General features: G+C 39.7%; 1 protein-coding gene across 2 annotated transcripts; it reads right to left on the bottom strand.

Moving 5' to 3' along the window:
• Positions 1-1,760: 1,760 nt before the first annotated feature.
• On the bottom strand, positions 1,761-25,442 carry DNAJB4 (DnaJ heat shock protein family (Hsp40) member B4). Of its 2 annotated transcripts, XM_054073236.1 has the most exons (4): positions 25,311-25,442; positions 7,618-7,904; positions 4,140-4,714; positions 1,761-2,574 (listed from the first exon to the last, which is right to left on the bottom strand). In XM_054073236.1, exons 2-4 carry the CDS (start codon positions 7,826-7,828, stop codon positions 2,341-2,343), a joined length of 1,020 nt encoding a protein of 339 aa, XP_053929211.1. In that variant the 5' UTR covers positions 7,829-7,904; positions 25,311-25,442; the 3' UTR covers positions 1,761-2,340. The 2 variants fall into 2 exon arrangements, with proteins under 2 accessions (XP_053929211.1, XP_009557192.1); XM_009558897.2 differs by lacking the exon at positions 25,311-25,442 and having other exon boundaries at positions 7,618-8,147.
• Between the last annotated feature and the right edge of the window lie 42 nt (positions 25,443-25,484).

Below are 25,484 nucleotides of genomic sequence, written 5' to 3'. Positions count from 1 at the left end.
GCAATATGGAACATACCAAAATGGGATTTTTTTTTTTTTAAACAGACAATATATAGAGTTAACAATACATGTAAGCAATAAGCAGCAGGTTTTTTCCCCTTTGTGATACTGCTCCAGCTATTGTTTAGTTCATTGTAGACTGAGGACTACAAACTGACACTGTACAAAGAGATCTGCAGTTGAAAACCAGACACAAACAGCATCTCTCAGAAGATCTATTCCTTTGAGTAACAGAAATGGGATTCTTCTTGTGCTCATGTAAAAGTTATTGTAAATGAAATCCCATGTTTCATACTATTCACTTTCCCGCAGAAAATCACATATATGAAGATAACACTGCTATTAAGCTACCTAACAGAGCAGGTAACTACAAAATTTCCACAGGCAAAAGGCTGACAGCAAATCTTACATATTTTCCTATTAAAAAAAAAAAAAGGAAAAACCTCCCAACAACAAACCAAATAAACCTTAGAAAGTGTTGTTAAAGCACTGTATTATGGTTTTAAACTCAAGTAATAAAGCACGCCCACAAGGCATTTCTTTCACTGAAATCATGCTGCAATCAAGGGAACCAGCCCTGTTACTGTATTATAAAACTAGACTATTACAGAGGGCTCTCTACTTCCCTGTGCACCTTTTAACTCTGAAGACTTGTTCGTATTCAAAAAAGACTCAACTCAAGTGTATGAAAGTTTACGGGCAACTCCTATGCTATTTTGTGTCTTTAGCTAGCCAAATGCTTTTAGTGTTCTTTGTGCATCTTTCCACTGAAGCACAGACCTATTCCCTAGCGATTCAAGCTGCCACATCAGTACCACCCATCTTTGGAATAAGCCTCATTTGCAGAACATGGCCCACAGCACTTTTCACTAGAGAGTGCCAAGTCCACATTCACACAATCATTTTTCATTGGAAGAAACCTGTTGGAATCACATAGTCCAACACCCCTGCTGAAACACAGTCACCTAGAGCAGGCTGCCCAGAACCATGTCCGGTCAGGTTTTGAGTATCTCTAGGGATGACAACTCTGGGCAACTCTTGCCCTGGGCAACCTGCTGCAGTGTCTGACACCCTCCCAGTAAAAAGGTGTTTCCTTCTGTTTAGGTGTAATCTCGTTTTTTAGCTGGTGTTTACTGCCTCTTCATCCTGCCAGTGAGAGCTACTGAGAAAAACCTGACTCCCCTTGGTAAATCTATGCTTACTACTCCTGATCACTTTCTTATCCTTTATATGTTTGGAAATGCTTTCCAGGAGGATTTTTCTCCATCATCTTTCCAACAACTGACATGAAGCTGACAGGCCTGTAGCTCTCCCAATCTTCCTTCTTTTCTTAAAATAAGAGTGATATTTGCGCTTTTCCAATCTACTAGAACACCTCTCAGTCTCCAGGGGGGCATGCAATGGCATTAGCCAGCTCCCTCAGCACTATGGTTGCAACTTGTCAAGCTTTCAGTTTAAGTGCACCTTAATACGGTCCTCCAATACCGAGGTTCCATACTTTCCTTCTGGTGTCAGGGCTGGAATTCCTAAAGTCTTGTTTTACTGGTAGAGACTGATGCAAAGAAGGCATCTAGTGCCTCAGCCTTCTCCATGTAGTTTCTCCACCAGTTTCCCTGTCACGTTCGACAGCAGGTTCAACATTTGTTGTTTATGTGCTTGTAGAATACTTTCTTGCTGTCCTGCCTGAAGGCTGAGGAATGACCGCACAGCGACTGGCTACTGCTGCTTCTCAAGCCACACGTCCTTTCCTAGACTCACAATGCAGCCCTCACACATTCTGGGGCAATAAGGAAAACGCTTTCATTCCACTGGGGGGCAGTTCAAGAGCCCAAGCTGATTTTCCCAGTCTATGCTTTGTGCACTGGAAGGCAACATATCAAAATATCTTTCATGTTTTGCTCTAAAATATTTATAATTCATGTATTTCTAGTACTACCTCCAATTTCTGTATAAATGAGTAATGCTATAGATACGGTAGGTATATAAGAAATAAAGTACTTGGAGGCTCAAATACTATATCAGAAATACGCACTTTGTAAAAATTGTCTACACTTTGTATTATGTAAAATAACGAATAAACTTTTCTGATTGGGAAGCTGTAAAGTAAAATGAGTGGTTTTCCCTGTAAATTTTACTGCAAAAGTCATCTGTATGACTTGTACTTAACTCTTTTCTTCTCATGCAGCATTACAGTACTCCTCCCCCCACCCACCCATCCCACAAACAAAAAAAAACTCAAATATTCCACTAGTTGTTACAGATTGCACTTTGATAGCACAGACTTGCCAGTCTTCTGCATTTCCAGTGTCCTATTTAAACAGTTGACAGATAGTCTTTGTTTTATGAAACCGGAAGATTTCGCCTCAGTACTTCTTTTGATGCTGGAGAAATGCTATCTGGGAAAATTACTTCAAACTCTATAATTAAGTCTCCACGCTGATCAGGATTTTTGGGAAATGGCAAACCATATCCTATAATTCTTCTTCTCATCCCAGGCTTTACCACTTCATTAACTGTCATGGGGATGTTTCTTCCTTCTATCGTTGGCACATTCATAGAGATGCCACACAAAGCCTAAAGAAAAATTACATCATTAGAGAAATAAATTGGTCAGAACTTTATTTCTACCAACAAATGAATTTGCATTATTTAGACAAGACTAGCATGCTAATCAGTATTTCCACTGCGCACTACTGAAATATCAAAATTCAAATACAGTGTTCCTCTCCTAAAAAGGGAGGGCTTCAATTTATCATTGAATGCCACAGAATTTTCCAGCCTTGTGCAATGGCCACTGGAGGGTGAACAAGCTTATACATGGCTTCAAAAATTTTATCAAGTAATAAAGTAGTTGAGCACAGACTAAGCTCTTCACTCATACTTCTCTGGAGATGTCCAGCTGCTTGGTTTCCATTGGAAATTCAGAGTCTTGTTCCATTTTTGTTTGTTCACATTGCACAGGAATTTACTCTAATGCACTATCAACATACATTAACTTGCAGAACATCTAAGTGTCTACAAGCAGATGCATATCAAATTTCATAGCTGTCTTAGGTAAGCATTTGTGATGCTCAAAGAAAATAAAACAACTATTTTGATGCACCAAAATTAAAACATCACAGGCTTTCTCCTGCTTTATCCAATTGTTTCTTTTCATTACTGGGATCTCTGATAACATTTTGATTTCTCCAACTTCCCCTGATTCACCACACTACAATTTTCATAACAATGTGATGAGCTTAAACAGGCTTTGATCTATAAAGGAACCATACTATTCACATCAACGCTATTGTCTTTCTCCCTCCTTTGTCCTATTTCAGGTGCTTCACCCCACTTCAGCTGTATTTTTAATTAACTATCGTTTAAGAAGGGAGCTCATAATGTACATAAAGAATTTAAAACGCAAGGAAGAGATGATTTCTCTAATACTAAATAAGAAAAAAACCCATATATTCAGCTATGTAATCTTTTAAATGTTTACTATACCAAGGCTTCAGACCCTTAAGAACTCTGCTCAGTTGTCTTTTGGGTTTTTCCTTTTGAAAAGACACATGCTTTGACTTCGAATGGAATTTAAAAAAGCTATACCATCTTTGTTGTTATATATAGCTCCTATAACACCTGTTCATAATAATTTATCCTCATGAAATCAATCTCTACATATTTTGATATCACACTGAAGTAACTTGTGACATAAAAAGGCAGACAGAATTTGTTGGCAATGAAAATATTGAAGACATTTCTATTTTGTCCTGCAGAAGTATCAAATCACATCACAGAAGTAAGGAGCATACTATATTGGATGCATTTGTTAATTGTATTTCTGTTTCTTACTTCAGTCTAGTGCGCATTTAGCTAGAAAGATGAAGTATGAAGATTTAAGACATATCGACCTTTATCCTCACCCTTCCCCTCTCATTCTCTTCCACCTCTCTAGTAAACAATCTGAGGTAATATCCTGTTTATATCAAACCAGCCAATCCTTCCATTATAAATAAGGCACATTTTGACTTTAGAAGAGTGCAACTATTTTTAAAAAGAAAACACAATTCACTGCTGCCATACAGCTTGTGCAGAGCAGCCAGTGCACCGCATTGATAGGTTTAAACATTTAGAGTTCTGCCAAAAGAGAAACTTACCTCCCTTAGGCTGATCTTAACAGGATAGACAATATTTGATCCATCCCTCTTGAAGTGAGAGTGAGGTTTATCTTTAATGATAAAAACAATATCAGCTGGAATGGTGTTGGGTGTTTCATCGCCTTCTTTTGGAAATGTGATTTTGGTGCCTTCTTTCCACCCTCTTTTTATCTCAATAGTAAGAATTTTGTCCTCTGTTCGGACACTTCTACCATCTGGATTGAGCCTTTTACGTGAAATCCTCATCCTTTTTGTGCAGCCATGGTAAATCTCTTCCAATGACACTTTAAGTTCATGGATTACAGGGGGATCTTGTTTACGACGTATCTGGCTACCAACTGTATTCCTCTCTCTTGGAAAACCATTCATACTAAAACTAGTGAAAGATCCAAATGGATCACCATCCACCTCCATGTCTTCAGTGTCTCTGCCACCAGGCATCCTCCTTCCAAAGAAGATCTCAAAAGGGTTTGTGCCACCAAAGAAAGCTGCAAATGTAGCATGTGGGTCACCGTGGAAGGAGTACCGGAAGGTACCACCCTGTCCATCAGGTCCTCCAGCTCCTCCTTTCAGGCCTAAATAAGCACAGTTAGAAAAAAACAAAAACCCAAAACAATGGAATATTAGTATAAGCTTTTCTATTGTAGAGTGCAATAATATCAGAACTGATGAGTCAACAAGGTCTTCGCAGTAGTGTGAAAGGTCTCCTTTTCAGTGACTCGCCACTAGATTATGCAGTACCAACTAATAATTCAATAGCTTGAACAGCATTAAACTTTCTGAAGCTCTACAATGACTTTTACTTAAGAAGAACAAGTATTCTGACACTGCCAATTCTATTTCACATGAGTGAAGACAGCTATTCAAAGAATTAATATCTTAAAACAGAAGACAGGTCTGCTTGATCTGATCTATTCTTGTTCTGCAAAGCCTACAGCAGTTGTAACCATCTTCAAGATCACTTCTGGGGAAAACTATGCAGTATCAATATGCAATGTTTTCCATAGCCTCCATAGCTCAGCTTTATCCCAGGATTAATTCTCTTTACCTCTGTTTTCCTGCAATTCAGTTTGCATAAAAGGTAATATACCAATAGCCAAGCAGCTATATGCTTCCTTTATGTTCAATATAGAATCCCAAACTTATTGCAGCTTGTGTTCTCATGATATCAAATAGGTAAGGAACCAGATAAGTCTTTTCAATCCAGCCACAAATAAAAATATTTTGGAAGCTCCCATGACCTATTTGGGTACAAAGAAATTATTTTATCTCTATAATCTCTCTGCAAAAACTCAGGATGTTCTCAGATAGTTTTCTTCTTTACCTTCTATTATCCACAGGGGAGATCTATCTCATTTCTGTCTGCTAAGATTGCCCTTGCAACTCTCACTGGATAGTCCCTTGTACTTCTTGCTCTCTCATTTCAAATCCAGCTAAAATCAATTTTCATAAATGACTCTTTCCCAACAGGTGACCTCCAAGTCTTTCCTCGTACTAATTAGGCCCCTCCAGCACTGACAATTTCAGGATACCATTTCAAACATTTAAGGTGAAAAACTGGAAGTCGTCTTCAGGTTTAGAATTAAAAGTCTTTTAAGTGTTTGGTTATTTTAATTTATTTTTTCAGTCTTACAGCAGCTCAGCACTATAGCTGCCACTCTACTTCCACAGCCATAAAAAAGCAATGGCATAATTAATGAAGCATGAATTCCCTAAATTTCAGAGGGGCTGGTTTGGTTTTCTGTGGTTTTATTTTTTGGCTCAGTGTTTCAGACCTTCTATGCACCAGTGTAAGACTGGCTTAACAGTAACCAAGTAAGACATTAGAATGAGAAGGGTTTTTCCCATCTCAATACCAGACCACATTAAAAGCACTTAGCAGCATGTATCACATCTTTCCGTCACAGTGCTGTCAACTGCAAGCAGTTCGGTGGATTCAATCTGTGACAGTAAAAGGACAACTCCTGGAACAGCTAGCCAAAAGTTGCTATTGGAATGTACATCAAGTTCCTGGCTGTAGAAACACTGAGGTTTCCTCCTTTCTTGGAGCCCACCTCCTGCCTCTCCATCACAACTACCAGTTACATTCTCAGAAGCCCCTGAACAGCTCAGAGAGCAACTGAGGCATCTGGAGGTATTTCCAGATTCACCAACCCAGAAATTCTTACGCTGATTTAATACTATGTCCAAAATAAACAGAAATGTATGTTTTGAACCTCTGTCTTTAAGCACACAATACCAGGATCACATTGCTTTATATGCTGTACTTCAAGCTCTTTGGTAAAAGTGACTAAAATGATATTTTGGGAAAACAGTTAGGATCAGCTGCTGCACAGGAACTCAAAATCCTAATGAACTCACAAAGTAAATATGACAGAAGGGGGGGGGGGGGGGGGTGCAAAGGGCAAAGAAGGAAGAAGTGCAAAAAGGCAAAAGACCCAAGAGGCAACAAAGGCCTCTGGTATTTTTGTAAATACTTTTCTCCTAGATTGTTTCAGTAACAAGGGAACAAAAGACCAAAAAAACCTGCACACTCTGCAGCAGCTGAAGGTCTTCTACACAAATTTATGGAAGTTAACAATTGTGTTACGTCCTATGAATAACAGAGGATCAAATTTTATTATGCATGCATAAGAACCCACATTTTTTCCCAAAGTACTGCTATTTAATTATCCTCCTTTATATCAGTAAAAAAACATGGCCCTGAGTGAACGGCAAGGAGCAAAGGGACCTACTTGTCACAAAGGAAGTAATTATTTCATGTGGAATTTCTGATACCATGCATTTAAGGGGAGAGTAATGACTTTGTCCGTTGCTCAATCATAAGGCTGAAAGTCATGTTGGTCAAAAATGAAAAAAAAAAAAAAAAAAAAAAAAAAGCCCTCCTCATTTCCAGATAACCATTTTAGGATAAATACTACATTTCTGAGGCCTCATTCTCTTGGCATGTTATCACTGTTTACAATTAAAGCTAAAAAATTGTTCTGGTATTTCATGACATCAGCCAAATTCTTTCCTCTCCAGGCAAGAAGCCAAGGACAACTACGGACTGGACACCTGGGATTCTGCTCAGGATTGTCCTGTTTAGATCAAGCAGCCTGTTCTTTAATAAATTTTAAGAAAAGAATATACCTCTCTCCAACTGCACTTCCGAAAGTGCTCAGGCAAGGGAAGGCAGCAAGAAAGACACCAGAAAGCTATTTATGGGTCATACAAACTTTTTCAATTTGGTTACTTTTTGCCTGTCAAATATTTGGGATTAAAAAAACCCATAAAACAGAATAAAATAAGAATTAAAACTAGATCAACATTAGAACTCTGTGATACATTTTACATTAAAAAAAGCTGATAAGTCAAATTTCCAAGCAATACAAATATATTACCTAAAACCAACACATACCATGCACCATCTACATTTATATTGCTTCATTCAACATAACGAAAGCAACTGATCAGAGTACAACAGAGAGGTACATACCTTCCTCCCCAAACTGATCGTAAATGTCTCTCTTCTTTGGATCACTCAGCACTTCGTAAGCTTCTGCAATCTCTTTGAATTTTTCCTCTGCTTGGGGAGATTTGTTCTTGTCTGGATGCCATTTAAGCGCTTGTTTTCTGTAAGCCTTTTTGATATCCTCTTCAGAAGCTCCTTTTTCAATTCCCAGGATAGAATAATAATCTTTCCCCATCCTAAGCGTTGGGAGGAATTCAGGTTTTCTGTGCTATAAAGAAAGCAGTGTCCAGCGTCTTAGCAATGTAGAGATGCTAGAGGAGGAAAAATAAAAATCTAATTGGGAACTGAAACAAACAACTGTAATAAACCGACGAACTCTCTAATACGTTAAAGAAACACTAGACAGCTTCTCCGGATTTCATTCCTTCCCCCGTTGCTCATTTATAAATAATTATACACAGAAGACTGAACGAAGTCCTCTTTAGAGTCCTCCTATCTACAGTACGTGTCTCCGCTCTTTCTAGAACGACAAATAACACAGGACGTCACTTCCCTGACTGCCCCAGCTGAACAGCCTACACAGCTTTCACTCTCTCTCTCACGGACGCATGCGCACGCTCTCATACGCACACAGAAAATGCTGAACTTGTTTGCTCCCTTCTCAAGCAACTAGAACATTTAAAGGTTTAATAGTGGCATACAGTGCCTTTCAGTGCCAGGGCTGATCCAGTCAGCTCTAAGGACACAACTGCCGCAACAGAAACACAGTTGCTCACATGAAGTAATTATAGCATTTTACTTCACAGTTTCTATAGAGACAGCTGTACATATAATTGTTTTCCAAATATATTGACATGGATTTGTACCCTTTCCAACAATGACTACAAAGTAATCTGCAGCTAAGTTAACTACAAAGCTTCAGAAAGCAGAACTTCATTTCTTTAAAAATAAAATTAAGCCACCCTCAAAGCTGACTGCCGCCACGTACTATTAAATGAAATTTAGCCAAATATGCCACTAGGTTTACCGCAACTTAAGCTACTCAAAGCAGACCCAAACTGGGTTTCCTCTCCTGCTCCTTCTACACAAGAGGCAATATCAAGACTATTATACATGTATACCAATATATCAAGCAAATAGCTTTCTTCCAATGAGATATTAATAACAGAACAATACCTAGTTCTTACACGTTTGTTTCATAACACACTGTGCAAACTTTAACACTGAAGTATTTCTCATGCTCTGCAGAAAGAATGAGATGAAGTTTCAGCCTGCAAGATATCTTTTGGCTCTTAGTTAAGAGCTATAACCTATGAGAACACAAATCTTCGGATTCAGGAAGCATTGTATTTGAAGTTGCTTTTCAGAACCTGCTCTAACATAAAAGGGGAGAGATCAGAAGATACAGAAAATTTTTCCTTTGTCAGACAGTACTAGAACAATATTTGGGACTTAAAAAACCAAACGTGTCACCCCCTTATGGTTCACATCTTATCTATTAGTTTCCAATTTCTGCGCTGGAATTGACAGGATTCCCACGTGGGATTCAAGATTTGCTTAATTATTTTCTTTTTAAATTTCAATGAGAACAGAGGCAGGAAAGATGAAGACAGAACAGCATGAAGATGACACTTCCCCATGGTATTTAAGAAAGCAAGACCTTTTGCATAATTGTAGTTATTGCAAATGTAGCAGAGGCAAAAGAGTATTGAAACAAGGAATCGGCTACCCTTGCTACCAAGCCTCTCAGGACTTACTTGCATTTTTGGAACACTGGGAGCCACAAGGTAACAGAATGAATTAACTTTACAGCTGAAAGAGGAAGTTGTTGCTAAACTCCACATTGAATAAAGCTAGTCTTCTACGAATAATCATTTTCATCTTTCTTTAAAAAGTACTGCTTTTGTTAATTTACTACTAGTATTTCAGACAAATTCTCGCAGACCCACATCCTAAATTCAGCATTTTCTCCAGTAGGTACAGTAGCTTGAGTTAAAGCAGGTCTTCAGTTGATTTTATGCAAAATATAATATCCCTGTTATCATATAATAGCATTGTCACAACAGCAAGAGCTCAGACTAGTAGTTTCAAGATTGCCTTTTTCATTACATTTCTCAAAATCTCTGCTCAAAGGGTAGAGGTTGGATAACGCTCGTTTAAAAAACAAGGCATACAAAATTTTCCCCTTGAAGAACATATTAAACACCACTTCTTTTAAGTATCGAAAGAATACTCAAGGAGCTGCAATTAGCAGAATTTTAAAACATAGTGATTATTTTCCCAAGTCTTATTAAAAACCCAAATAGTCAGGATTTCTTTTTAAATCATAGGTTTCTTCCCTTCTTATGTCAAAACTTGGAAAGCAAGTTCTGGTAACAACAAAAGTCACACTGGAACTTTTTGCTGACTATCACACTGAGTAAGCGTTCAGGCATCCTTTCCCTACAGAGGGGAACATGCTATTCTGGCACAAAAGCCCATTTATGCCCTAATTAGGTAAGTTATTCCCTAAAAATTGACTTACTTAAGACTGAGTGAGATGCACAGTAACGACTACATTATTTCTACTTCCTGTCCTGCAGGAGATCTTCACGTCAGAATTAATTTACAGTCTGAAATCTCATATCTCCTAAGAGTTGACAGGATAACTGGAGGACCTCCCTCCAGAAAGCATTTTCCTTCTTCTTTCCATGTAAAAACCTTCCTTTTATCACACCTGATCTGCAATCCACGCAAGCCAGCTTCTGATAGCTGTTATCATGCTAAAGAACTGAACTGTCAAGCACAGCCAAGATTTCATCCGTTTATCTACAAGACAAACCTAACCAAGATCACATCTTCGATACAATATATCACCCCAAATGTTATGTTTAATTTGCAAATAAATTCTGTACATTTTGCTGTTATTTTCTGAATTCTGCTAGAATACTTATGTTCTTTTAGGGTGATATTTCTCAAGACTTGATATTCAGTCAACCACTTACTTGGAACAAGGAACATCTCAGACATGTCCTCCTGTTCTTATAAGCTACTTATGCATACTCTTATTATGAACTAAGAAAGTTAGCAGCCTGTATTTGTTCAATGCTTCTTTACATCTGTGTTATTTGTTCCAGTCGAAATTAGATACACACATACAATGAGAATCTCAATTCAAGCTTTTTAAAGCTGAATGGGGGGGGGAAAAAATCCATGCTTCTTCTACTGTTTCCAATTACTGTAAAGACAGATGCACAATTTATTAAAATATTATATTGATTCTCAGAACACCAAATAAAATTTTGAAACCATATAGAACTTGCCTATTATAAACCCACCAATCTACAGAGGATTTTCTATGTTCTTTGATCAAACCCAAGCAAGTGACATTCACTTTGTAATACAAGACTTCTTTTTTTATCTAAAAATGTTTAGGAAATGAACACCAGGAAGCTGAAAATTGTTCCTTGAGCTGTTTGTTTGCACTTCTGAGACTTAGGTTGACTACTCTTATTCAGCAGTCCACTTGAGTTAGTATTTCAGTACAATAATTCTTGCTTTTAAATAACATTCCTATTCTCTCTGAACAACCATAGTTTAACTCACATATGTATCGACAAGTGCTACACACCATAACGTTGGCAGAACAGCGGGAGCAAGGTCATTCCAATTCCAGGTTCTAAAATAGCTGCATTCTTAATATTAACCCTGCATTAATTGGTCTCTTAAAAGAAGCTTTAGTAACTGAAATAAATTAAGATACAGTCAAGGAAACATTCCAAATAACAGATACACTGAACTCAATTTCTAGATTAATCATAAATTGGCACCAGTATAGGGTCATTTTAAGGCAAAGCTTCTAAGAAGAACGGTGTTTTTATTCCCTGAAGTATGTGAAGTTAAATCAAAAATGCTCATTATTTCCATTAAATTAAGCCATTTCTTCTGCATTCTTCACCTATCAAACCTCAGAAACAAACTGAAAAAGACAGGGCCAGATCACAGAATAAGTTAAAGAGCAAACAAAACCACAAAGGCAAATACCAGACAGATCACAACTATAAATATACATGTGCACGTAAATGTCAGGGCAGAGGAGCCAAATCCCTCCCCAGAAAAGGCTCTTTGACAATTAAGTAGCATAATATTTGCAAACCCACATCAACAAAGACAATAAATTTGTCTATGGTGGTTTCAGGAAAGCACACCCATATATGAAACTATAATTTCCTATTAGAACATCCATTATTTTCCCGGGGGTGGGTGGGTGGGGGGGGAATCAGACAATGACTTTTCTCCCCACCACCTTTAACTCTATGTAGTTGTTAAATGAGCTCGGGTTATACTTTTGACTGTGAATAAGACTTTGTAGAAGCAAACCCTACTCATGAATGCATTAGAGTTTCACTACAGAAACACTAAGTAGTCATATATGGAAATATATTTTAGATTTTACAAAAGAAGCAACAATTTTTTTTAATACATCTAACAGAAAATCCAAAGTGAAACCTGCAGAGCATAACAGTTCTTTCTCATCAGCGGACAACCCTAAACTAAAAGCTTCCTTTAGTGACACACTTCATATTCGAGTAAATACCCAAATTTATCAGGTTTCCACTTCAGTTCTCTGCAGAAACATGTTGCTACTGGGATGGAACTAAGAAGCTCATTGCACATAAGGATTCCGTGGCTGATTTTATATTTAAATAATCACCTGAAATACCACATAAAACCTTCAAACAATTAATAGAATTCTAAAGCTACAGACAGTGACATTAACTTTATGAAACAGCATACTTGAGTACTTGCGCACACATTTTCATACTGCATACATTGTGTCTTTGAGACACTACTTGTAAAAGATTCAAATTGAAATACAACCTCGTAGTATTTACCAGTTTGTGTACTACATACACCATAATTTCTTCCCTGAGGCAACACAGAACACTGCAATTTAATGCAATTAACTGACAATTGAAGCTTAAATTAACAAGACTTGCTTACTTTTTATTTCCTCAGAGATTAAAAAGGAAATAAATACAGTGGGATAGGTGTAGTCATGCTTTATAAAAATATCTGGCTCCCATTAGAGATCTATTAAAGGCCCTGTGTAACCAGTACTTCATAGGACACAGATCTGCTATACTGTCTATATTTAAAAGTCAACAGCATTGTCCGGAAAGATCTGGTCTGATTATTTTTGGTTCAGGAAGAGCTACTAAAGTGAATAGCAAACTATAAAGTTATCCAAGACAATTAAATCCAAAATATTTTCTATCTTATATTGGCAGTATCTGCTTCAAAATGTTTATATTACTGGAATATACATGAAGCTAGCAGGCCCATGGACATGATTATAAGGTCTCCTGTGGGAAAGCTTACTTCAAACACACATTCTAGAGTTGACACCAACTTACAGTCCCATTTTAAATGTTAAATCTCAAATCACATACTACTATCACTCAGATATACTGCTACCACTTCTGAACTTTCAAAATGAATGTTTAAGCCTGTGACTCATGCAGCCTTTAATTTTATTTGGAAAACCGATATGGTTCTAACTCTGCCTGCTATCTTACTTTTTTTAATTACTTACATTTTTCTTGTTACTTTTGTAACAATAGACCAAAATCTAGAAATGCTACGCACAACTGGAAGCGGCCATCATATTTGCACATTAAAACTTAGTATTGTTTAATATATACGTTAAGTTCTAGGGTTAGGTTTTTCTCTTCAGATAATCTATTACATATATTATGACCTATAAGGAAGTACACACAATACTAGAAAAAAAGGAAAAAATAAAATGTAAAGCTCTAGTTATCAAGCAGATCTTAAATTATACATGGCTACAACGGTCTTCAAAAACATGCCTAGGACACCAGTCACGCATGCACACTAATCCTTCATCACAACATAGCAAACTTGCATGTCATTAAAGAATTGCTTTCTCATACTTGATTCCTGTCAGCTAAGTCACCGTCCCTACTACAGCTGAAGAACAAAAATACACTTGGAAGAATTTTCCAAATTTAACTTTCCACCTCTGAGAGAGAAGGAACATCTTGCAAGCAAACTTCTTCGAACTCAGCTATGATGTACTACATTGACAAAACGCAATTAACTCCTCCTTAATTCACAAGGGTGTGATTAACTACTTCTGTCAAGTATCAGAGCTCATTCGCAAAACAAAACATCTCAGAGCAACACACACACAGAGAAGTGCTTTCACCTACAGATTAAGGTTTCCGTCTTCTGAAAGAGTAAAGATTCCACAAGCGCTTTGCAACTCCTTACTTTGACTCAGTGTCCTTTTCGTTTCCCACCCACATAAATTTCTGTAAAAAGATCCTTCTCTTCAGAACGAGTTGATTGATCAATCGGGAAAAATGCCAATCATGCAAAACATTTAACAGGTTTCCTCATGTCACTGACTACGCCTATTTACCAATCTCACTGTTACTAACTTTAAGTAGTTAACGGCGTTGTTGCCATACAAACTTTTGTAAACATCTACCAACACTGCATTTTTTCTGCGTAAGAAGAAATATCTTCTCACCGTCGTTACAAAAAAGAAAAATCAAACTCATAATGAGGCTGAATTCTTTTTCCTCCAAGAAAACGACAAGTTGGGCACAATTTACTCTTATGTTACCAGTCCCGACCAAAGAAATCAGTCGAAACTCTTTTCAGTTCTACATACAAAAAGCCTGGATTTTTGTCTGGCTCTGACTGCTATCACTCAGGAATTTTTCCAAGACTCAAAAGAAATCCATCCTGAAGCAGCCCATGCGCGAAAAATTAGACTTGATGCATTTATCACACTATACAGTTAGGTTTCTCCCATAGCATGAACCTTCCCGTTGTGGTTATACAACAAGCAAAGATGTTTACTATGATGAACGGTAAAGTTTTGTAACTGTTGACTGTTTGCCCCCAACACTACTTGCTTTTTACTTGATTGTATCAATTTCTACAGCCTTTCTGGTAATTGTTTTAAGAAACAACATACGGCTGCAAGACAAGCCTTTCAGGCTCCCAAGTGCTAACATACTCAGACCTCGAATATGTTTTCAGTATTGTCAGAGGATTATTTTATTGGTTATACATGCATTTTACACTTATGCCACAGGCTTCCGTATTACGTTTGTCTCAGTACAAATAGTGTATCACATAACAAATAGATACTGCTTAGAAAAGGTAAAAGATTCAGATTAGTGCCAAAACGAATACAGGATTGCTTGGCAGCCAGGAAAAAAAAAAAAAGCAAATTAAGTGTTGTCCCAAATCTAGTTTCTTCACCCAGTGCACAGCAAACCAGTCCACACACAGCGCCAAGATACGACAAATCATATCAGTTCTCTGTACGTTGGGTGAAGAACACAGATTTAGGACAGCAGTGTAGGAGTTACTCAGGAAACAGAGAAAAAAAGACAGAAAACAATATTATACTATCATATGAACAGTACAGTACCAACAGTACAACAAGTACAGTATTATTTTACAGATATTCAAAAAAGGAATATAGAAGACGATCAAAGATATGAAAGCATTTCCACATGAGAACAACTGAGGAGGCTTGAGTTCTTCTGTCAGTAAAAAAGACAGAAAGAAGTCACAGAGGTCTACAAACGATGGAGGAAGGAGGGGGAAACATGAACTGTTCATGGTTTACTCCCATTTAAGCTAGAGCCACTCTGGGAAACCGGCAGAATCCAGATTCAACAATAAAATTAAGAAAGTCTACAAGTGATAGAATTCCCTGCCAAAGGATACTGGAAACTCAAAAATGGTTTCAGTGGGACACTGTAAAAATAACAGAGAAGCGATCCACTGCAAGTTTCTCAACAGAGAAACCAGAGCAGGAATTTCCTGATCTGCAAACATTTGGAAACTAGGAAGGTGGAAAAGACCACCAAGTTTTTGCTTTATTCCAGCTTTCCCTGAAGCTTCTACTTAAAGCCACATTCGAATGCAAATTACTGAGCCAAACAGACGGCTCGAAGGACAACTAGTTCAGCATTCTCTAGAGAAACATCCTCATTCATAATGCAATTCAGCCACTTCTATGTTGGAAGAAACGAACAAACTGACTTGAAATTACAATACAGGGTACTACTTGTAACCGTGTTGTCTCCTTTCTCTCCTGCTACTTCTCCCCATCGCTTCCTATGAAATGATGTATCAGTTGCCTGTAGGCTCTCAGGCTATTCACAGACACCAAAAAACCCAAGAAGCGTGTAGACTTCTATCCTTATTTTCCTACCTGCAGATACGTTCATTTTACATGTCTTGGAAAATAAGCAGCGATTATTAAGCATATATGTATTGTCTTCCATCTAAGTAAAATAAAGAGGAGTGTTGCTTACTGCTTACAATAAACACACTTTTTAAAAACAGGTATTTAGTAACACTTGTAGCGATGTTCTGGTATTCCCGTTTTCAATAGAAGCAAGGCTTAATTTGATGCTAACACTGATGGATTCAGCCCCACAGAAGGGGGAGATATCTCCCTACAAGTATAGACACCGAACATGCTGCCCCTCCTGCAGTCCAGCATTCTCTGCCCCACAGACCAAGGCCAGCTGGCACAAATCTAAGTAACATTTGCTCAGGGCTAGCTGGGACTGGACACAAGGCCAGCTCAGACCCTGGGAACCAGGATTGGCTCCCTACCAGTACTTCCACCAAACAAATCCTGGGGTAGGAGAACTCCCGTGACCTAATAGTAGTGGTATGTACTGATTAACAGGAAAAGGACAATGGAAAAATAGTGCTGGTTTCCACAATAACCCTTCCTGACTTTCCTTCAAGAAACTGCGACAGAAAAAGATTTTTTTGAAGGCATTTTAAACACATTTATTTAAATATCCTACATAAAGTTAATCATTGCAACTACCTTATCAACCAGGAAACATTACGATGGGTAGACTGCTTAATTTAGTATCTACTTGAATAGAAGCAGCACACAGCATCTCCTCTTTTAGCCTTTCACCTGTAGAAAAGAGAAGGTATCCACCAACTATATGAATTTATTGGTGTTTACCTTATCTATGGTAACAACTCCTTTATTCATAGCAAAGGAATCCTAAGGGGTTTCTTTCACCAAAAAATATAATTAACAAGCTGCTGTCTTAGCAAAGAGACAGCAGTAAAGAATTCAGGGCACCTGTAGAATAAAGACAGTCCCTTACAGGTTAGCTCTTGCTAAAGATCTCTGGGAATTTGGTACTGGAATGACTCAGATGTGACCTGATCTGAACCTAAAGTCTTTCTTTCCAATGATTCTCAGCCTAGCACTTAAGTATTTGGATTCATTCTACTAAAAAAAAAAAAAAAAAAACCCAAAACCAAAACAGCCTAAACACACTGCCAGTTTGGAACATTCATTAGTGGAATTCAACACAGAAATATTTTCCTAACAGTGAAGATCTCTGCTGCTTTCTACTGAAGACCAACAGGCTCATCTAGAGTTCTGTAGCTTAATGGAACATTCCACCATTAAGTGCCTGCAGGTCGTATCTTTCCTCTTGCAAAAGTACTAATTTTTTTCTGGCATAGCTAAGAAAGACATTAGTAAAGAGAACAGCTGAATAAAGGTGATCATGGGTTACGTGTAAGTTGGGGAAAGGTAGGTGGAAGCTGCCTGCAGAATCCCTGTCCACACCCCACTAGGATTTTCTTTTCCCACAATTATGACAGAAATTAAGTTTCCAGTAGAAAATAAACTCTTTCCTCCATCTTGATGAAGAAAGGAACCACAAAACAAATAAATCCACTTGGAAATGCGACTCAGCTACACTGTATTGTTTTCAGTTATTGTTCTACTCAAATAAGAAGAGGTTATTAATGCATAACCAAATAGGGAACTGCATGCATTTTTGCTGTGGCCATGTGATCACACTGTTCTTACATAAGCAACAGGAGATGGTCACACTGGATGCTTTTTCCAGAGTGCACTCGTCAAAATCCCACCCAGCTGCTCTGATTCACACAGCTAGTTTTACAGGCAAGGCCAAAAACACAAGCTGTGAACTGTTGTATAAAGACAGCAATTTGATAAGGAAACGTCAGAACAACTGTTTTACCTGAAAGGAGAACATAAGTCAGTGTGCCTAAACTCAGTTGATTTAAGTTGAAACAATCAGAATGTACATCTGTTCGTTTACAGAAGATAGAAATACAGGCAGCACTAGCTATATTTATCAGAATCTGCTGTAAACGTCAAAATAGTTGCTCATTAGCCTTGCAAATGTTTCCACCACATCCTACATATGAAAGCAGGCTTCTTAGTTATTTTACCCTGCCTCAGAGAATCTAGAAGAGTTGAGGAAGAGAAAATGGAAGGGGGCAGTTCAATAGACCTACATTGCAGTTAATATCTTAAATGACTTGACTTTATTCTTTCCTAAAGGAAATACAAGACGGAAAGATGACAAATTAAGTAGAAAAATGTTCAAGTGTTCTAAAGCAACACAGTTTCTATAGTTGTGTGAAAGTTTTCCCTTGAAATTCAAAGCTACAAGGTAGCAAACCCTAGAAAGACTAGAGAAAGTGACACATTTTCCTATTAACCTTTCTCCTGTCTCTTCTGAAAAAAAAACAGTCCAAAGAACAGTGATGATTCACAGTACACCTACTAACAAATTTATCATTTCCATGACTATTTAATGAAAACATTACACTCACAGGACTTAATCCTAACAAGAATATGAATAAGAACCTGTAAAAAGAAGTAAAAGATCTCTCCCTATGCTCTATGGAAAATACTAATCCATAATCTAAAGGTTTGCAGGTTCCTGTTTTTTTTTTTTGTTTAAGCTAAACTTAAGGAACCTCCCGTTTTTCACTCTTTGGATCAAGTCATATGATGACATTCACAACATTGATTTTTTTGAGTGATATGTGAGATTAACCCAGCAACATCTATCCCTTTCCAAGTCCATATGCAGCACTGCTACTGAGCTCATTTTTAAACACAACTGGACTTTTGATGATTACACCAAGATGCTTCAAACCACCAATAGATACTGAAATGGAAGTTAAGACTACAGCTTTCTCTAAGATGCCTCTTTCATTCAATAAAGAAAAAATATCCCTACACATCCACAAGCTTCACTGCAAACATTTATTTCTCCCCAAATATGCATGTAACCCTAACAATGAAGATTAAGAGGATTTTCAGTTTAGGTGAGCTTGTCATAATCATGGGCTTATGGACTGAAGGGATTAGTCGTTTAGGACTCCTAAGGCATCTCCCTCCATTTTTTCTTTCTCACCCTCAGAAGAGATTTACCGATCTATGCTAGGGGTTTTATTTTTGACTCTGTGATATATGCAAAATTTAGTCAAAAATAAGGTATTCTGACTCACAATTTAACAAACGTTAGCTGTAATAAAAACTATCAGAAAGAATATTACCTGGGATCAGGCCTATGTAACATTCAATGTCTTTATCAATTACTTGGATGAGGGGATCGAATGCACCCTGAGTAAGTTTGCGGATGACACTAAGCTGGGTGGAAGCGTGGATCTGATGGAAGGTAGGGAGGCTCTGCAAAGGGATCCGAACAGGCTGGACTGCTGGGCTGAAACCAGTGGCATGGGGTTTAACAAGGCCAAATGCCAGGTCCTGCACTTAGGGCACAACAGCTCCATGCAGTGCTACAGACTACGGGAAGAGCGGCTGGAAAGCTGCATGGAGGAGAAGGGCCTGGGGGTCTTGGTTGACAGCCAACTGAACATAAGCCAGCAGTGTGCCCAGGTGGCCAAGGTGGCAAACGGCATCTTGGCTTGTATCAGAAATGGTGTGACCGGAAGGTCCAGGGAGGTTATTCTCCCCCTGTATTTGGCACTGGTGAGACCGCACCTCAAATACTGTGTTCAGCTCTGGGCCCCTCGCTACAAGAAGGATGTTGAGGCTCTGGAGCGTGTCCAGAGAAGAGCAACGAAGCTGGTGAAGGGCTGGAGAACAAGTCTTATGAGGAGTAGCTGAGGGAACTGGGAACTGAGAAGAGGAGGCTGAGGGGAGACCTCATTGCTCTCTACAACTCCCAGAAAGAGCTTGTAGAGAGGAGGGAGACGGCCTCTTCTCCCAAGTGTCAGGGGACAGGATAAGGGGGAATGGCCTCAAGCTCCACCAGGGGAGGGTCAGGGTGGACATCAGAAAAAGATTTTTCACAGAAAGGGTCATTGGGCCCTGGCAGAGGCTGCCCAGGGAGGTGGTTGAGTCCCCATCCCTGGAGGGGTTTTAAAGATGGGTGGATGAGATGGGCACGGTTTAGTGGTTGATAGGAATGGTTGGACTCAATGATCGTAGAATCACTAGGTTGGAAATGACGCACTGGATCATCAATCCCGGAGGTCTTTCCCAACCTAGTGATTCTGTGATTCTGTAATAGGGAATTACACCAATTCACTGAAGCAACCAAGATCTTCCCCACTTTGAGATGAGAATTCTGAACACTATTGCCTTAATTCAACAAAATACATACTTACATGGTTATTAACAGGACTTGAATATGCATTCTTTTGTGCCGTGTTGATAGAGGGACACAGTAGACACTTCTGCCCCCTCCAGCTACCACTGCAGAAATTACTTGTTCTCCCCTTAAAAGTTCCTCAGTCCCCATCTCTGCTTTTCTTAACCCCTACTCATATGCCTAGCTCCATTACCCAATTTATTTCAAACAAGGCCTTTCACACTGTTTCCTCCATCTGGGAGGAGTTTTGCAGATGCTGACAGCAAACGCATTATCTGGGCTTTCAAAACTTTCCTTCCCATGACATCCACACAAAAACATCCAACCTCCTTGAACAAGTACAATGCTGAAGACGGATGACCACATTATTGTGCTGACTAATATTATCCAGTTGCCTTTTTGAACTACATTCATTCTATATGGTGATTAACCGTCTCATTCCATTGTGTAGCTGTATTTAAGGAAGAAGTGCACATTTTCCATTTATCCTTCTGTATTTGTGATACCCTAATACAATGGTGGCCCAACACAACCTGACAGCCTTCTGTAAGCTAGTCAAAATTTCAGAGGCTATGTCATCTTCATCTTTTACTGGTCAACCGTCCTCAAGACCAAAATCAAATCTGTTGGTAGACCTCAACAGAAGCCTTGGAGCAAAAACTTCTTCCCTTTCAAGTTTTACTAAATTTCCTTCCAGCAGCTTCAACTCACTTCTAGCTTTAAATTAAATACACATATATATAGAAGTTGGTATACAGGGGACAAGATCCAGGCTTAGGGAGCAAATTCACTCTTGCCCTCCTCCCAGAAGCCAAAAGGAGAGCTGTGTTGTCATCACTGAGTGAAAGCAGATGTGAAAGCAGCTGCAGCAGCACAGGCTGCCCTTCCATTTCAACACTCCCAACCCCTCTCACAAATGCCTTTTCCTACACCCTCCAATTCCTCAGTAGCAACCCATGCTTCTGCATTTGGCTAGAATGAAGCATAATAGGAGTATTTGCTGACCTGCAAGATGTAGCTGACCATCCGTTGGATCATCTCGGGTAGGTCAATTCAGCCCAGTAATCTTACTATTTTAGTACTTAAGACCGCTCCCCTTGATCCTCATCTCTCTCGAAGGACCACTTAATTATGATCTTTGTATAGATTTTGCGGGCAGTTTAAGTTACGCTTTAATGTTAACATTTTTTCAACCAATACAGTTCTGAACTGTAGATCCAAAACTTGCAACTACTTCGGTGCACATGTAGTAAATATTAAAGCTCATGACAGATCAGCTGCTGTTTGGATACAGAACATATATTGAATCTTCTCTTGGTAGCTACTTAAGGGAGTTTTCTACTGATAACATTGCTGATCCTGGAGACCCTTTGTCAGTGCAGGAGCTGACAGGATCTGGAACAGTTGATCTAAACCTCCCAAAGTGATGAAATAATCACACATGAATTGCAAATTTCCCCACATCAGCAATGACTTGCAGAAAGCACGGTGGGCAGATATAAAGCTATCACAAAGGTTACCCTTCTCCGATAGTTACAGACTATAATCACTTTTCCTATATAAATGTTTAGGATTCTGAGGCAAGGGTAAACAAAAGATACCCAGAGAGTTGCAGAGGCAACTTCATAAGAAATGTAATCCTTTAGTTTAAGATCCTGTGAGAGGTGTCCTTGCCTGTACTAGCAAACCACTTCTCTCAGGACTGCTTCACCCTTTGGTCTGGTCACCACAGACCAAAGCTGAAGTCTATTTTTAAAGGAAAAAACCCAACCAACAAACAGAACTCAATGCAAGCATACACTTCCTAGCTTACACAGAGGATGTGGATCAGCTCCACACTTCTACAAAGATGCTTTTCCAATGCCTGAACTAGCTATTTCAGAAAAACCCTGCCGCACCTTTTGGCAGAAGCAACAAATCCTTCATATAGACAACATACGCTTAAAAACAATAGAAATGGGGGGAGGTGTTCACACCCACCCCCCCAAATCTCCATTACTTAACTCTGTGACAATCCACAGTACACAGTTTTCTGACTTCTCAGATTTTTTTTCATTTAAACTAGCTGTTTCTACAATAACTATGGCCTTACAACCATGAGAGATATCATCATCTAACAAGTTCATTTAAGGAAGGCTCCTTCCTCCAATCTTCAATAGAAATACTGAACGACATTTTAAAAAACTCTGTATTTTTTTTTACCTTTTATGTTGTCTACTATCTAAAGCCGATAAAAATTCCAAAATTAACATTCACTTATTATCTACGAACACAACTAGAACACTTCCAGTACTAGACAAGAGTGTTTTTATTAGCTCAAGGCATTATAACTGCTTAAAAATATAATCAGCTACTGGCTTGTGTCTCAGAAATTAGCAAAGAATCATTAGCCTGTTTTGTAACAATGAAAAACAAAGTACATAGACATGCCACATCATCGCATAAGCAAAGAGTCATAAAAGACATAGCCATTAGCCAGCACTAGCTTCAACGCATAGTCAGCTACTATTACTCAACATACATTGCTCAATTTATTTATTTGCATAGCATGGCCAGTATACATAGCCAAATTATCTGAAACAAAGGAAATAAAAAAATAGTTTAAGGTCAGTTTATTGTTTAGAAATAGCAGAGTCAATCATGGAAATGAAGTCCCCACTTTCAAAACTGGTTTGTTCCCTCTCTTTCCCCAGTTAACACTGCTATCTTAATGGAAAGTATATGCTAATTCTTATGAGTAGGCTTTTTCAGCAGAAGTATTTCAGCAGCAAGTTTCACCAAGTTTTAATTACACACTGTAATCTGCCTACAAGCAGATAGGAATTTAAATTTTGTGGAATATATCAATCTTAAAACATTTTTGAGCTATACTATTTCAAAGGTTTTTTTAGAAGGAAAGACATCTAGCACGTTTTCAGCCTATTTTGGTGGAATTATGCGGATGAGATGCAGGATAACCTGCCCTCAGCAGCAGCACTGCCTTAAGGTCTACTAAAATGATCCCATTTATAAACAGTCAGAACTGAAGGGACCAATGAGAAGCCAGTAACTTCTTAAGGCAGCAGGGAACTACAAGGCTAATCTAAAGATAAGACAGTAAGATACATTCTCTTGTAAGATTTCTACTGAAGTTGCTCCCTCCCTGTATATAGCCCCAAGCCATACGAAGTCCAAGACAACAGTTCCTTAATTAAAACTACTGACAGCAGAGAAACAGACTCATTTTTTTTTAATAGACCTTCCACACCTCAGGTGAACAGTACAGAGGGCAGCTGCAGAGCCTAAATTCCCTTCGGTATTACCTAGTCTCCACTGCTATGACAGCCAAGTAGATATTTTGCGACCTTATCTAGATGTGAAGCCTTTGCAATACTGTCATCCACACTCGGCGTGACAGTTCATCCCCACCAGGTCACAAACCTAAACAGGGCCCACACTAAAGCATCCACATTAAACCTCCAATTCTTCACTAAAGCTTGTGCACAAAAATACCTCCCCTACCCCAGCTGTAAAGACTGCACAATAGCAGCGATCATCTTCAACCAATAAAAAACTGCTGCAGGAGGCAGACAAAGCTCCTCGAAAGGGAAAAGCCCGCCCGTTGTGCGGGGCGGTGGCACAGCCGAACGCCGTTCGGACTTGAAGGGACAGGAACGGACAGGACAGAGGCGGGGCTCGGGAACGGCGCGGCTCTCCCGCCTCCCCACCCGACCCCAAGGCTTATCCCTCGGAAATGGAGCTTTTATTGTTTCCCCCGATATCGAAAATACCAGCAAATAAACTTCCAAGACTCGTTTTAGAAAGGAAGCACCTTTTACTCAGACCTGGGCAACACTAGGGAGTGATCCCAATCAATGGTGCGCAGTGAGAAAAAGCTGGGACAGAGTAGATTTTTGGGAAAATTTATACATATGCAAGTAAGCGGGAAATCTTACGCATATCCTATTCCTTTCCGAAGACTAATTTTATTATGATCTTCACAACAGTCCAATCTTTTGCTAATTTAGAGCTTTGTAGCCAGCTTGGTCTGACCTTGCATTTGAGACAGGGAAAGGCGGCAAACAGGTGATTATAGAAGAAGACATCTGTTCAACATGGATCATACCGAGCACAAGACGTTACAGTGTCTCCAAAGAAAACCCAGCATCTGGAAAAAACACTGCTTGGAAAAAAAAATAAGCTACCAGACGGACATTCTGTCTAACTTTCAAAAAATCCAATTACTTAAAACAAACTTAACTCTAGTTGACCTTAACTCAAAAACAATCCAGTTTTCACAGTAGCAATTACTTCTTGTATCAGGGACGGGACGATACAAAGCCGCACCCACCGGCCTTGGCTCGACAGAGCTTGGGACCGGCCCGGAGCAGCTTCCCCGCCTCCCCACAGCCCGCAATACCGGACACCCCAAGGCTTTTCTCCCGCAAAAGGAGCTTCTTCTGGGCTGCATCAAAAGAAGAGTGGCCAGCGGGGCGAGGGAGGCGAATGTCCCCCTCTACTCCGCTCTCGTGAAACCCGACCTGGAGCCCTGTTCTGGAATCCCCTACATAAGGAGGATATAGAGCTGTTGGAACGGATCCAGAGAAAGGCTACGAAGATGATGCGAGGGCTGGAGCACCTCTACTATGAGGACAGGCTAACAGAGTTGGGATTGTTCAGCCTGGAGATCAGAAGGCTGCGGGGAGACCTTAGAGCAGCTTCCAATACTCCTCAAAGGGGCTCCAGGACAGCTGGGGAGAGACTTTTTACAAGGGCATGGAGTGACACGACGAGGGAGAACGGCTTCAAATTGGACGGGGGAAGATTTAGATTAGACATTAGGAACAAATTCTTCGCGATGAGGTTGGTGAGGCACTGGTATAGTTTGCCCAGAGAAGCTGTGGCTGACCCCTTCCTGGAAGTGTTCAGGGCCAAGTTGGATGGGCTTTGAGCAGCCTGGTCCAGCAAAAGGTATCCCTGCCCACGGCAGAAGGGTAAAACTAAGGAAGAAACTTAAGAGTCCTTCCAACCCAACACATTCTACGATTCTCTTCCCTCCTTCCCTCACCTGCCCTACCCCACACGGCGGGCACAGCGACAGCACAAGGAGCCGCTACCACAGGGAGGCCTCCCCTCCCGTGTATGGCCCCCACCACCTACGAACGGCAACCAGAGCCCCCAGCGCGCCCACCGCCTCCCCAAGCATAGCGTAGGCAGCCAAGCCACAGCGCCTCAGGTTGCCCTGGGGCCCCCCGTTCCATCGCCTCCCTCACTCACCCGCCGCTGCCTCAGCTGTCCCCCGCGCCAACGTCGCTCCCAGCAGCCTCCGCGCCCGCCGCTCTCGCACCAGCCGCGCAACACGGACAAGACTGACACTGCCCGACATCCACCCGCCCGACAGCTTTCCCCCCCCACATCACGTGACGCGCGCACCGCCCTATCAGCGACCGC

The sequence above is a fragment of the Cuculus canorus genome, chromosome 8 (assembly GCF_017976375.1).
Source record: "Cuculus canorus isolate bCucCan1 chromosome 8, bCucCan1.pri, whole genome shotgun sequence".
In the NCBI taxonomy this organism is placed as follows: domain Eukaryota; kingdom Metazoa; phylum Chordata; class Aves; order Cuculiformes; family Cuculidae; genus Cuculus; species Cuculus canorus.
Note: the sequence above shows the minus strand (reverse complement) of the source record. Positions and strands in the feature narration are given on the sequence as shown.

What these genes read in the sequence shown, in the direction of transcription:
- DNAJB4 (XM_054073236.1), bottom strand. Translation starts at nt 7,828, where the DNA reads ATGGGGAAAGATTATTATTCTATCCTGGGAATTGAAAAAGGAGCTTCT. An exon ending in CGATCAGTTTGGGGAGGAAG is followed by an intron (nt 4,715 to 7,617) that starts GTATGTACCTCT and finishes GTGCTTATTTAG; the next exon opens with GCCTGAAAGGAGGAGCTGGA. An exon ending in TTAAGATCAGCCTAAGGGAG is followed by an intron (nt 2,575 to 4,139) that starts GTAAGTTTCTCT and finishes ATTTTTCTTTAG; the next exon opens with GCTTTGTGTGGCATCTCTAT.